This window comes from Theropithecus gelada, chromosome 3 (assembly GCF_003255815.1).
Source record: "Theropithecus gelada isolate Dixy chromosome 3, Tgel_1.0, whole genome shotgun sequence".
In the NCBI taxonomy this organism is placed as follows: domain Eukaryota; kingdom Metazoa; phylum Chordata; class Mammalia; order Primates; family Cercopithecidae; genus Theropithecus; species Theropithecus gelada.
In genome coordinates this window covers 132,344,540-132,358,723 of record NC_037670.1, presented here as the reverse complement: position 1 = coordinate 132,358,723, position 14,184 = coordinate 132,344,540, and the positions used below count along the sequence as shown (strand labels likewise).

Here is a 14,184-nt window from a genome sequence, read left to right as displayed (position 1 = left end):
TTTTTTTTTTTTTTTTTTTTTTGAGACGGAGTCTTGCTCTGTCGCCCAGGCTGGGGTGCGGTGGCCGGATCTCAGCTCACTGCAAGCTCCACCTCCCAGGTTTACGCCATTCTCCTACCTCAGCCTCCCGAGTAGCTGGGACTACAGGCGCCCGCCAACCCGCCCGGCTAGTTTTTTTTTGCATTTTTTAGTAGAGACGGGGTTTCACCGTGTTAGCCAGGATGGTCTCGATCTCCTGACCTTGTGATCCGTCCGTCTCGGCCTCCCAAAGTGCTGGGATTACAGGCTTGAGCCACCGCGCCCGGCCCAAGGCCCTATTTTTAACCAAGGCCCCAAGGAACTTCCAAACTTGAAGCATGGAAGAGTAGAGTGGAAGAAGTCCAGGGAATATTGCCAGAAAAATACTGCTTCCCCATTGAAATTAATGTTACATGTGACCCAGGCTGTCTCTGGTCTGTAATTTACTCATTCATTCTGTTGTAAAACAAATATTTAATAGATGTGTCCAGCTCTGCACCAATTTCTGAGTGAGCCATGAGGGCTTTCCTCCATGTCTCAAAATGCAGTTGTGAAAAATGTCTACATGGGCTCTGGGACAGATACCCCCTAAGTCCCTAAAAAGACTCAACCATCTGCCCCCTTGTAAGGTGAAATTTATGGGACTTGGGGGATGTGTTGTCTTTATTATTTTGATTCTTTTGTCTTTTGTTGTTAAATGGCATCGGAGAATCTTTTTCTATGTTATGGAAGCATGCATGTTAGCTGATCATGCTTTTGATTTAATTTGTAATCAAAGGAGCAAAATCTCTTTAGTTGTGTATTGTTGAGACCTCTGAGACTCACTTCAAAAGTGATTTGCCTCTTAGAATAGCAGTCAAGATGAGGCTTGCTTGTTAAATATGGCAGGAGAGAGTGGGGGGAGCGTATTTGCTCTACTGAGGTTTCCGCAGAGGTCAGTTCAAGGGTTTCTAAATACTCCAGCTGCTCTTCAAGTTTATTGTTTGGCCTCTTGTCAATAGGTGCTTGTGCTCATTTTGTGCAGGAGGATTTGTGCAGGAGGAAGTGTTGGCGTTCATAACTGCCATTCATTTGGGGAGTACCACGGTTTCTCTGTTTGGTTTTTGAGTTTACAAAGAACCTAAGTTTAACACATGGACTTTCCCTTTCTACCCGCAGCCATTTCTGTAGCTTCATTGTAAGCTATGCATATATTAAAAGCATTTGAAATTGTATTTGGGCTTTGAAAGTATCTGATGCACTGGGCCACTACCATGTTGTCTTATGTTGTAAATTATAAGAATGCATAGACATAACTGACAGTAAAGAGCCATTTCAGGCTACAGAACTTGAGAGTGCAGACAGATGAATCAAACTCTGGGGATCCAGTTCAGCATGAAGAACTTAGTAACTCATGAAAACCCTGTGGAGAAGGTTGAACGGCTCTTGGTTTGTCTAGTTACTATAGAATGTAGTTGGTAGCCCAGCGTTTATAATAAGCATAAGTCTGCAGACCTAGGAAGAAGACGGAAAGATAAAATTGATTTACAAGTAACTTGTATTTGAGAAAAAATAATTTGCCCCACATCCTAATACTAAGCTTCTTTATGCTTATGTCACTATATAATATTGAAAAATGTGGAAATGCTTTGTGAAACTGGGACAAAAAAAGTTGTGGACCGAAATGTTGCTTAAAAACTTGAAATATTCTCTCCTTGGGTTATAGTTATTCTATAGCAGTAACACTATTTTGGTAACTTGAATGTCATTTAAGTGGTGGGAAATTTCAAATAGTATTTTCCCTTCCAAAAATAGAAACAAAAATATTTCTAACTATCTTATAATAACAATGAGAATTGGAGTGCTTTGATAAATCTTTTCCCACTTGAATGGAATTTTCTGATGTTGAAACTGACACTAATTGCTGTGGGAAGCGGAGGGCATTGTGCTACTTCAAATTACTGTCTGCCCGCAGGTTCCAGCAGTCATGCAGCTGCATTCTTACAATTTATCCACTTTCACACTTCTTCCTGAACAGTTGCTCTGCAAACAGACCCATCACAAAATAGATACTCTTTTTTGTTGTTCAGGCAATTCTCCTGCCTCAACCTCCAGAGTAACTGGGATTACAGATAACAATTAGCCACCACACCTGGCTAATTTTTTTTTTTGGAGACAGAGTTTTGCTCTTGTTGCCCGGGCTGGAGTGCAATGGCATGATCTCGGCTCACTGCAACCTCCGCCTCCCAGGTTCAAGCCTCAGTCTCCCTAGTAGCTGGAATTTCAGGCAGATGCCATGATGCCCAGCTAATTTTTGTATTTTTAGTAGGGACGGGGTTTCACCATGTTGATCAAGGCTGGTTTTGAACTTCTGACCTCAGGTGATCCGCCCACCTTGGCCTCCCAAAATGCTGGGATTACAGGTGTGAGCCACGCATGCCCGGCCTAATTTTTGTATTTTCGTAGAGATGGGGTTTTGCCACGTTGGCCAGGCTGGTCTCAAACTCCTGACCTCAAGTGATCCACCCGCCTTGGCCTCCCAAAGTGCTGTGATTACAGGTGTGAGCCACCATGCCCGGCCGACATTCTTATGAAACTGATGAGAGGGCAGCAAGCTTTCCTCTTTCCAGTCATGTTATGTTAGGCTTCATTATTGGAGTTCATTATTGCATCTAGATAATGCAAGATGGGGAACTTAAGCTATTTTCGTGTATCATGCCTTTCTCTAAAAAGAAATGATGCAAAAAACAAAAAAACAAAAAAACTTCTTGCTTGTCTGATCGTACTTTTCATCTTCTTGATGACCTTCTTAGATTTATTAAAAATTACCAACTTGAGAATCAAGTTTGTGAAACTGCATACTTTGGGAGATAACCTTCTGGATTCCAGAATGGAAATCAGAGAAAAGTATTATTATGCAGTTTATGATATGGTGGTTCGAGGAAATTGCTTCTGCTATGGTCATGCCAGTGAATGTGCCCCTGTGGATGGATTCCATGAAGAAGTGGAAGGAATGGTAAGTAAGCCCTCTGTGCACCTTTCTCCTTTGTATGGCTGGTTCTAAAATGCAAAGTCAAGCTAGTCTTACCTTAAGCCTTTTACATTTTCCGGGGGTTTTAGTTTTACAGAGTTACATTTAGCCCTTTGCACCATACAGGTTGTTGATTGTTGATTTTCTCTTTGAAGAGTTTCTTGGACACGGACAATGTATAGACTACTCATTTCATAGACGATGAATTTTTGGAATTTGTTGCTTCAGGCTATTGCTAAAGTAGATATTTTAGTCAACAAGGATTAAAAAGTTGTCTAAATAACAATTGAGTCTGCCTTTACATTAAGGAAGATTAAAAACCACAATTATGCTAGAAGGCATAAATTGATCTCAACCCAAAGAAACGGATTTTTTTTTTTTTTTTTTTTTTTTTTTTTGAGACAGAGTCTTGTTCTGTCGCTCAGACTGGAGTGCAGTGGTGCAATTTTGGCTCACTGCAACCTCCACCTCCTGGGTTCAAGCAGTTCTCGCGCCTCAGCCTCCCGAGTACCTGGAATTACAGGCCCACACCACCACGCCTGGCTAATTTTTGTGTTTTTAGTAGAGATGTGGTTTCACCATGTTGGCTAGGCTGATCTCAAACTCCTGGCCTCAAGTGATCCGCACACCTCAGCCTCCCAAAGTTCTGGGATTATAGGCATCAGCCACTGCGCTGGGCCAAAACTGGATTTTTTTTTTTTTTTTTTTGAGATGGCGTTTTGCTCTTGTTGCCTAGGCTGGAGTGCAATGGTGTGATCTCACCCGCAACCTCCGCCTCCCAGGTTCAAGCAATTCTCCTGCCTCAGCGTCCCAAGCAGCTGGGATTACAGGCATGCGCCACCATGCCTGGTTAATTTTGTATTTTTAGTAGAGACAGGGCTTCTCCATGTTGGTCAGGCTGGTCTCAAACTCCCGACCTCAGGTGATCCACCCACCTCGGCCTCCCAAAGTGCTGGGATTACAGACGTGAGCCAATGTGCCCTGCCTACAGCTGGAAAATTTTAACCCACACCCATGGGATATCATTTTAGGGATCAAATGGAGTTGATTTCTTTCTCTCTTTTCCTCTTAATTCCATTCTTTTCCCACTTTTATGCCACGTTTGCAACTTACATACATTTTGAAATTTGGGATTCGGGTGATTTGCCAAATGGATAGATGTGTTTAAAGTATTCTACTAGTATCTAGAAGAATTCTTATAGACCTAGAGGATTTTAAAGCCAGATGGGATTTATGAGATCACCTAGACCAACTATTGGTGATAGAGGAGCCCGAGGATTAAGTAATTTACTAGAGAGCCCTAAGTAAATGAGCAGCAAGTGGGAGCTCAAGCCTCTCCTCACTGTGCCCCAGGGTTCCTTTCACTAAGCTGTGGCCTCACCTCATGAAGGCTATGCTTACCTGCTGTTGCCTTTTCAAAGATTGTTAGTCCTTTTCAGAGAAGGTACAGGATTGAGTGTATTCAGCCCTTTAAAAACTTCTGCCTTCCCTTTACTCCAGTTAGAACTTCTGTTGCATAACAAAAGTTGAATTTTTGACAGAGCCTGAAGGGGAGGGAGGTATTTCTCTAATCTTATTGGTCTTTCAGAGACTGCTAGGTAGATTATACTCCCTTTACAGCATAACAAATCAGCTGTGTAGCTAATGTCCTGTTACTGTCATGGGTCTCACAACATGTGCTATTGATTCAGACACAATAGGGTCTTATGGTATGTACTTTGGAACTGGTTTTCAGTTTATGTAAAACTACCTGGTAATAACAGGACTTTAGTCTTCTGCTAACTGCATTCCCACCAAGGTGGGTCCAGGAGGGACCTGTCTGTCCTGTTCCTGAATTCCATTCTGTAGAAACTCTTGTGAAGGTGAGATGCCCATATACATGCATATTTAGTGAACCAAAAAGCCATAATTAATTTATCATTTATATGCCTCAAGGGTGGTAAGTATGCCTTACAGTGACACAGGCAAAATCGTGTATCATGGGCACTTCATCAAGCAAATTAATATATTTCTTTTTCAAGATCTTATATCTCCTTATGTAAAAAGGAAAAAGGAAAAAATAAATATAAGTGTGATAAATGATTACTTTTTTAAATTTTACTGTCATTCAAAGAAAAATTTAAGTGCTATGCCTGAAGTAAAAGAAACTAAAATAAGCTAGCTAACAAAAACCTTTTAAAATAAATGGTTATTTGGCTTATTGGTAAATCGTGCAGTAATATAAATTGGTTTCCAGGTAGTAGGTATGCATTTAGCTCTACATTATAACTTTTGTAGATTTCTATGACAATAGGTTTTTTTTAAAAAACCTCTTAAGTAACTATTTTTTTTCTTTTTTTCTTTTTTTTGATCTTAAGTAACTAATTTTGTTCATCTGGGTTCTTTTCATAGATAATAAAATACTTCTTGTGCATCCACTATGTAATAGGAACATTCTAGAAATGGGGCATGTAGCCATCAACAAGACAGACAACTCACTGCAGGGAGGGAGAAAATAAAAACAACCCTTTTCTATGGTGAGCTAGAGATTAGTACGAAAAAGGGTTTTAAACTTTCAATTGATTATGGAGAAATGTGGCTATTCATACATCTCTTCCTTTGCTCTCTCCTGTTTTTATAACTTTCAAGGTTCATGGACACTGCATGTGCAGGCATAACACTAAGGGCTTAAATTGTGAACTCTGCATGGATTTCTACCATGATTTACCTTGGAGACCTGCTGAAGGCCGAAATAGCAACGCCTGTAAAAGTAAGTCTCTGATGAAGGAACATTTTTTTAATCTTTTTTTCTTTTTTTTTTTCTTTTTTTTTTTTTTTTTTAAGACGGAGTCTCTCTCTGTCGCCCTGGCTGGAGTGCAGTGGCACTATCTCCGCTCACTGCAAGCTCCCCCTTCCGGGTTCATGCTATTTTCCTGCCTCAACCTCCCAAGTAGCTAGGACTACGGGTGTGATGGGACATTTTAAATCTATTCAGTCTCTAGTATCCATTTCCTAATTAGAGGTACTGTGACAGTATACTGTTATGCAGAGGGAAGAAAAGTTACTGTCTTTTTTCCAGCTTCACCCTGATACTCCTAGACAACCAACAATATGCATTCAGTTAAATAATTAATATTTACTAAGCAGCCCCTACGTGTTTGACACTGACCTGAGTGGTTTGGCAGCTACAGTAGAAAACTGAGGTGCTGTCCTTGACATTGTACCTGGTTTTTTTGTTTTTGTTTTTTTTCGTTTGTTTGTTTGTTTTTGTTGCCTAGGCTGGAGTGCAGTGGCACGGTCGGCTCACTGCAACCTCTGCCTCCCGGGTTCAAGCGATTCTCCTGGAGGAGCTGAGATTACAGGCGCGTGCCACCATGCCCTGCTAATTTGTTTTGTATTTTTAGTAGAGAAGGGGTTTCATCATGTTGGTCAGGCCGGTCTTGAACTCCTGACCTCAAATGATCCACCCACCTCGGCCTCCCAAATTCTGGGATTACAAGTGTGAGCCACCACACCAGGACTTCATTTGTACCTGTTTTTAAGACAAGATGACCACGAGAGAAAATGAAAGAAAAATATGGCATGGTAGCTGATGAAGGTCTAAGAGATATGGAGTAGTGTTTTCGACCCTGTTTCTGTGCCAGCCCAGCTGCGACCTCTGGCATACCTCCCTCCATCCATCTCAGGGGTTTTATCTGGGTGGAGGTGTAGCCAGCAACACCACTGCCCCTCCCCACTCCACACACAGTGATTCTGATACATGTCCTCCCCTTGAAGAGCAGCTCTGCCTTTGCCCCCACTGAGGACTATTTGAGAAGTTCAGCAACCAGTGAGAGCTGGAGTGGTCAAGGCTTTGTAGGTAAAACCCAGATGGCCCTTGATGGATACTTAACTTGGAGAAGGAAGAAAGAAAAGAAGGAAGGGAGGGAGGGAGGGAGGAGGGAGGGAAGAGGGGAAGGAAGAGGGGGGAGGGGGAGGGGAGGAAGGAGAAGAAAGAAAAGGCAAAAAGAAGAAGGCAGGTGGAAGGGAGTTCGGGTGAGAACAACAACATGAAGCACAAGGTTGCAAGGACATTCTTGAAACCATCACAGAGTCCATGCTGGGAAGGATTACTCCAAGGTTTAGTTCAACCAGTGTATTGAGAACAGTACTCTGTTGGGTACCAAGGATGTGAGTAGATAAGACACAGTCCCTCTTCTGCAGGCTGTTGTGTTGCAGGGGGAGACAGGCAAGGTGGGAGGCTGGAGTGCAGAGCCCCAGGAGGGCCAGGCTGAGTCAAGCTTCCCTGTGCAAAGACAAGAATGGGATTGTTAAACCTGAAAGCAAGATGATTAAAGCTGGGTGGTGCCAAGATGACTCCCGAATGGGCTCACAGAGGGAAGTGCTGCACCCAGGGAGGCCAGCTAGCTGGCTGTTAAACAGACCTTCCTTCTCACTGTGTTCTGGCCTGGTGTGGTGGTGGTGGGAATATGGGAATACGGAGGAGGGACTCCATCCTCAGGCCTCACGGTCCTCGAAGCACGGAGCCCGTGGACAGGCTTTCCTAGCAGCACAGCATCTGGAAAGTCCCTTGCTGCAGTGTCCTTCCATCCAGTCCCACCCCGAGTGGACCAGAATGCGCCCTCAGTGGGACGGCAGCCATCCTCTGTCATACGCGTCCAAAGGGACTTTCCCTTAGAGGTTTTCATTTTTCATAGCCCATTCTCTTCCACAGAGGTCAGACAACTGTTTATTTCATAAAGCTCACATTTTTGAGGTTTCTCATCTACTTTAGGGTTTAAACAGTGTCATCAGTGGATGCGTCCTTTTTCCCCAGGAGTCCTGCCTGTTGACTGCCATTTTGTCTGAACTTAGTCCCTGGTTTCCTAAATGATGTTCCTTCCTGCCACCCCCATCCTCCATTGGTCCATAGATTTAAAAGGCTTTTCTTGATGTTGCTCTTGTCACACAGAATGTAACTGCAATGAACATTCCAGCTCATGTCACTTTGACATGGCTGTTTACCTGGCCACGGGGAACGTCAGCGGAGGCGTGTGTGATGACTGTCAGCACAATACCATGGGGCGCAACTGTGAGCAATGCAAGCCGTTTTATTACCAGCACCCAGAGAGGGACATCCGAGATCCTAATTTCTGTGAACGTATGTTGGGAAATGTCACTATGTGGGACCTACTTCAGATTGCCTTCCAAATTGAATAGTCTGTAGTCTCGGAGCTCATAGTATGAGCAGCAAAACCAACATTGTTATTGTAGTTGCAGTCGAAGATGCTGGGAATGGAATTCACTTGGTAGTTGTGCTGCTTTTAGTCGACTTTTGTGAGGTTTAGAGGTTTGAAGGGAATATATGTATTTATACAAAGATACATTGAGTTTCCTTCTGATTTTAACCTGGTGCTTTGCATTCTTCTCAGGATGTACATGTGACCCAGCTGGCTCTCAAAATGAGGGAATTTGTGACAGCTATACTGATTTTTCTACTGGTCTCATTGCTGGCCAGTGTCGGTGTAAATTACATGTGGAAGGAGAACATTGTGATGTTTGCAAAGAAGGCTTCTATGATTTAAGTGGTGAAGATCCATTTGGTTGTAAATGTAAGTCTCTTTGCTAAAAAGTTTGGGAGTTTTCTTGTCTTTGGGATTCCCATTTTACTTTGTAATTCTAAAGCCAGATTATTATTTGAAACTCATGTGGTCTGTGTTTCTCCACTTCATTTTGTTTTAATACAGCTTGTGCTTGCAATCCTCTGGGAACGATTCCTGGAGGGAATCCTTGTGATTCCGAGACAGGTCACTGCTACTGCAAGCGTCTGGTGACAGGACAGCATTGTGACCAGTGCCTGGTAAGTAAATCCTCATTACATGGGATGGCTAGTTTGTGAGAATGACATGTTTTTTTATTTTTATTTTTATTTTTAATATACTTTAACTTCTAGGGTACATGTACACAACATGCAGGTTTGTTACATAGGCATACATGTGCCATGTTGGTGTGCTGCACCCATTAACTCGTCATTTACATTAGGTATTTCTCCTAATGCTATCCCTCCCACTCCCCCCACCCCACGACAGACCCCAGTGTATGATGTTCCCCACCCTGTGTCCAAGTGTTCTCATTGTTCAATTCCCACCTAGGAGTGAGAACGTGCAGTGTTTGGTTTTCTGTCCTTGGGATAGTTTGCTCAGAATGATGGTTTCCAGCTTCATCCATGTCCCTACAAAGGACATGAACTCATCCTTTTTTATGGCTGCATAGAATTACATGGTGTATATGTGCCACATTTTCTTAATCCAGTCTGTCATTGATGGACATTTGGTTTGGCTCCAAGTCTTTGCTATTGTGAATAGTGCTACAATAAACATACGTGTGCATGTGTCTTTATAGCAGCATGATTTATAATCCTTTGGGTATATACCCAGTAATGGGATGGCTGGGTCAAATGGTATTTCTAGTTCTAGATCCTTGAGGAATCACCACATTGTCTTCCACAATGGTTGAACTAATTTACACTCCCACCAACAGTGTAAAAGTGCTATTTCTCCACATCCTCTCCAGCACCTGTTGTTTCCTGACTTTTTAATGATCACCATTCTAACTGGTGTGAGATGGTATCTCATTGAGGTTTTGATTTGCATTTCTCTGACGGCGAGTGATGATGAGCATTTTTTCATGTGTCTGTTGGCTGCATAAATGTCTTCTTTTGAGAAGTGTTCGTGTCCTTTGCCCACTTTTTGATGGGGTTGTTTTTTTTTTTTTTTCTTGTAAATTTGTTTGTTTTTTGTAGATTCTGGATATTAGCCCTTTGTCAGATGAGTAGATTGCAAAAATTTTCTCCCATTCTGTAGTTTGCCTGCTCACTCTGATGGTAGTTTCTTTCGTTGTGCAGAATCTCTTTAGTTTAATTAGATCCCATTTGTCAATTTTGGCTTTTGTTGCCATTGCTTTTGGTGTTTTAGTCATGAAGTCCTTGCCCATGCCTATGTCCTCAGTGGTATTGCCTAGGTTTTCTTCCAGGGTTTTTATGGATTTAGGTCTTACATTTAAGTCTTTAATCCATCTTGAATTAATTATTATATAAGGTGTAAGGAAGGGATCCAGTTTCAGCTTTCTACATATGGCTAGCCAGTTTTCCCAGCACCATTTATTAAATAGGGAATCCGTTCTCCATTTCTTGTTTTTGTCAGGTTTGTCAAAGATCAGATGCTTGTAGATGTGTGGTATTTCTGAGGGTTCTGTTCTGTTCCATTGGTCTATATTTCGGTTTGGTACCAGTACTATGCTGTTTTGGTTACTGTAGCCTTGTAGTATAGTTTGAAGTCAGGCAGCATGATGCCGCCAGCTTTGTTCTTTTGGCTTAGGATTGTCTTGGCAATGTGGGCTCTTTTTTGGTTCCATATGAACTTTAAAGTAGTTTTTTCCAATTCTGTGAAGAAAGTCATTGGTGGCTTGATGGGGATGGCATTGAATCTATAAATTACCTTGGGCATGGAATGTTTTTCCATTTGTTTGTGTCCTCTTATGTTGTTGAGCAGTGGTTTGTAGTTCTCCTTGAAGAGATCCTTCACATCCTTTGTAAGTTGGATTCCTAGGTATTTTATTCTCTTTGAAGCAATAGTGAATGGGAGTTCACTCACGATTTGGCCTCTGTCTGTTACTGGTGTATAGAAATGTTTGTAATTTTTGCACATTGATTTTTGTATACGGAGACTTTGCTGAAGTTGCTTATCAGCTTAAGGAGATTTTGGGTTGGGACGATGGGGTTTTCTAAATATACAATCATGTCATCTGCAAACAGGGACAATTTGACTTCTTCTTTTCCTAATTGAATACCTTTTATTTCTTTCTCCTGCCTGATTGCCCTGGCCAAAACTTCCAACACTGCATTGAATAGGAGTGGTGAGAGAGGGCACCCCTGTCTTGTGCCAGTTTTCAAAGGGAATGCCCGTTCAGTTTTTGCCCGTTCAGTATGATATTGGCTGTGGGTTTGTCATAAATCGCTCTTATTATTTTGAGAAACATCCCATCAATATCTAGTTTATTGAGAGTTTTTAGCATGAGGGGCTGTTGAATTTTGTCAAAGGCCTTTTCTGCATCTATTGAGATAATCATGTGGTGTTTGTCTTTGGTTCTGTTTGTACGATGGATTACGTTTATTGATTTGCTTTTTGATATGCTGTTGAATTCAGTTTGCCAGTATTTTATTGAGGATTCTCACATCAATGTTCATCAGGGATATTGGTCTAAAATTCTCTTTTTTTTGTTGTGTGTCTGTCAGGCTTTTGTATCAGGATGATGCTGGCCTCATAAAATGAGTTAGGGAGGATTCCCTCTTTTTCTATTGATTGGAATAGTTTCAGAAGGAATGGTACCAGCTCCTCTTTGTACCTCTGGTAGAATTCGGCTATGAATCCATCTGGTCCTGGATTTTTTCGTTGGTAGGCTATTAATTATTGCCTCAATTTCAGAGCCTGCTATTGGTCTATTCAGGGATTCAACTCCTTCCTGGTTTAGTCTTGGGAGAGTGTATGTGTCCAGGAATTTATCTTTCTTCTAGATTTTCTAGTTTATGTGCGTAGAGGTGTTTATAGTATTCTCTGATGGTAGTTTGTATTTCTGTGGGGTCAGTGGTGATATCCCCTTTATCATTTTTTATTGCATCTATTTCATTCTTTTCTCTTTTCTTCTTTATTAGTCTTGCTAGCAGTCTATCAATTTTGTTGATCTTTTCAAAAAACCAGCTCCTGGATTCATTGATTTTTTGAAGGGTTTTTTGGTGTCTGTATCTTCTTCAGTTCTGCTCTGATGATCTTAGTTGTTTCTTGCCTTCTGCTAGCTTTTGAATGTGTTTGCTCTTGCTTCTCTAGTTCTTTTAATTGTGATGTTTGGGTGTCGATTTTAGATCTTTCCTGCTTTCTCTTGTGGGCATTTAGTGTTATAAGTTTCCCTCTACACACTGCTTTACATGTGTCCCAGAGATTCTGGTATGTTCTGTCTTTGTTCTCATTGGTTTCAAAGAACATCTTTATTTCTGCCTTCATTTGGTTATTTACACAGTAGTCATTCAGGAGCAGGTTGTTCAGTTTCCATGTAGTTGAGCGGTTTTGATTGAGTTTCTTAGTCCCGAGTTCTAGTTTGATTGCACTGTGGTCTGAGAGACAGTTTGTTATAATTTCTGTTCTTTTACATTTGCTGAGGAGTACTGTACTTCCAACTATGTGTTCAATTTTGGTATAAGTGCGATGTGGTGCTGAGAAGAATGTATATTCTGTTGATTTGGGGTGGAGAGTTCTGTAGATGTCTATTAGGGCTGCTTGAGGCAGAGCTGAGTTCAATTCCTGGATATCGTTGTTAACTTTCTGTCTCGTTGATCTGTCTAATGTTGACAGTGGGGTGTTAAAATCTCCCATTATTATTTGGTGGGAGTCTAAGTCTCTTTGTAGGTCTCTAAGGACTTGCTTTATGAATCTGGGTGCTCCTGTATTGGGTGCATATATATTTAGCATAGTTAGCTTTTCTTGGTGAAATGATCCTTTTACCATTATGTAATGGCCTTCTTTGTCTCTTTTGATCTTTGTTAGTTTAAAGTCTGTTTTATCAGAGACTAGGATTGCAACCCCTGCTTTTTTTTTGTTTTCCATTTGCTTGGTAGATCTTCTTCCGTCCCTTTATTTTGAACCTAGGTGTATCTCTGCACATGAGATGGGTCTCCTGAATACAGCACACTGATGGGTCCTGACTTTATCCAATTTGCCAGTCTGTGTCTTTTAACTGGAGCATTTAGCCCATTTACATTTAAGGTTAATATTGCTATGTGTGAATTTGATCCTGTCATTATGAGGTTAGCTGGTTATTTTGCTCGTTAGTTGATGCAGTTTGTTCCTAGCATCAATGGCCTTTACAATTTGTCATGTTTTCTTAGTGGCTGGTACCGGTTGTTCCTTTCCATGTTTAGTGCCTCCTTCAGGAGCTCTTGTAAGGCAGGCCTAGTGGTGACATAATCCCTCAGCATTTGCTTGTCTATAAAGGATTTTATTTCTCCTTCACCTATGAAGCTTAGTTTCGCTGGATATGAAATTCTGGGTTGAAAATTCTTTTCTTTAAGAATGTTGAACATTGGCCCCCACTCTCTTCTGGCTTGTAGAGTTCTGCCGAGAGATCTGCTGTTAGTCTGATGGGCTTCCCTTTGTGGGTAACCCGACCTTTCTCTCTGGCTGCCCTGAATGTTTTTTCCTTCATTTCAACTTTGGTGATTCTGACAATTATGTGTCTTGGAGTTGCTTTTCTCGAGGAGTATCTCTGTGGTGTTGTCTGTATTTCCTGAATTTGAATGTTGGCCTGCCTTACTAGGTTGGGGAAGTTCTCCTGGATAATATCCTGAAGAGTGTTTTCCAACTTGGTTCCATTCTCCCCATCACTTTCAGGTACACCAATCAAATGTAGATTTGGTCTTTTCACATAGTCCCATATTTCTTGGAGGCTTTGTTCATTTCTTTTTACTCTTTTTCCTCATTTGATCGCTTCATTTCATTCATTTGATCTTCAGTCACTGATATCCTTTCTTCCACTTGATCGAATCAGCTGCTGAAGCTTGTGCATGTGTCACGTAGTTCTCGTGCATGGTTTTCAGCTCCATCACGTCATTTAAGGTCTTCTCTGCGCTGTTTATTCTAGTTAACCATTCATCTAATCTTTTCTCAAGGTTTTTAGCTTCTTTGCGATGGGTTCAAACATCCTCCTTTAGCTCGGAGAAGTTTGTTATTACCGACCTTCTGAGGCCTACTTCTGTCAGCTCGTCAAAGTCATTCTCTGTCCAGCTTTGTTCCGTTGCTGGCGAGGAGCTGTGTTCCTTTAGAGAAGAAGAGGCACTCTGATTTTTAGAATTTTCAGCTTTTCTGCTCTGGTTTCTCCCCATTTTTTTATCTACCTTTCGTCTTTGATGATGGTGACCTACAGATGAGGTTTTGGTGTGGATGTCCTTTCTGTTCATTAGTTTTCCTTTTAACAGTCAGGACCCTCAGCTGCAGGTCTGCTGGAGTTTGCTGGAGGTCCACTCCAGACCCTGTTTGCCTGGGTATCACCAGCGGAGGCTGCAGAATAGCAAATGTTGCTGCCTGAAGATTTCTCTGGAAGCTTTGTCTCAGAGGGGCACCCGGCTGTATGAGGTATCAGTCAGCCCCTAC

At 41.7% G+C, this 14,184-nt stretch overlaps 1 protein-coding gene across 2 annotated transcripts in view; it reads left to right on the top strand.

Annotated features, from left to right (window-relative positions):
• Window positions 1-14,184, top strand: part of LAMB1 (laminin subunit beta 1) — an 86,003-nt gene that overhangs the window by 19,867 nt on the left and 51,952 nt on the right. For both annotated transcript variants that reach the window (XM_025378669.1, XM_025378668.1), the window contains 5 exons: window positions 2,811-3,013; window positions 5,657-5,777; window positions 7,959-8,147; window positions 8,419-8,598; window positions 8,734-8,846. In XM_025378669.1, coding sequence (XP_025234454.1) covers window positions 2,811-3,013; window positions 5,657-5,777; window positions 7,959-8,147; window positions 8,419-8,598; window positions 8,734-8,846 — 806 coding nt within the window. The remainder of the gene's footprint in view (window positions 1-2,810; window positions 3,014-5,656; window positions 5,778-7,958; window positions 8,148-8,418; window positions 8,599-8,733; window positions 8,847-14,184) is intronic.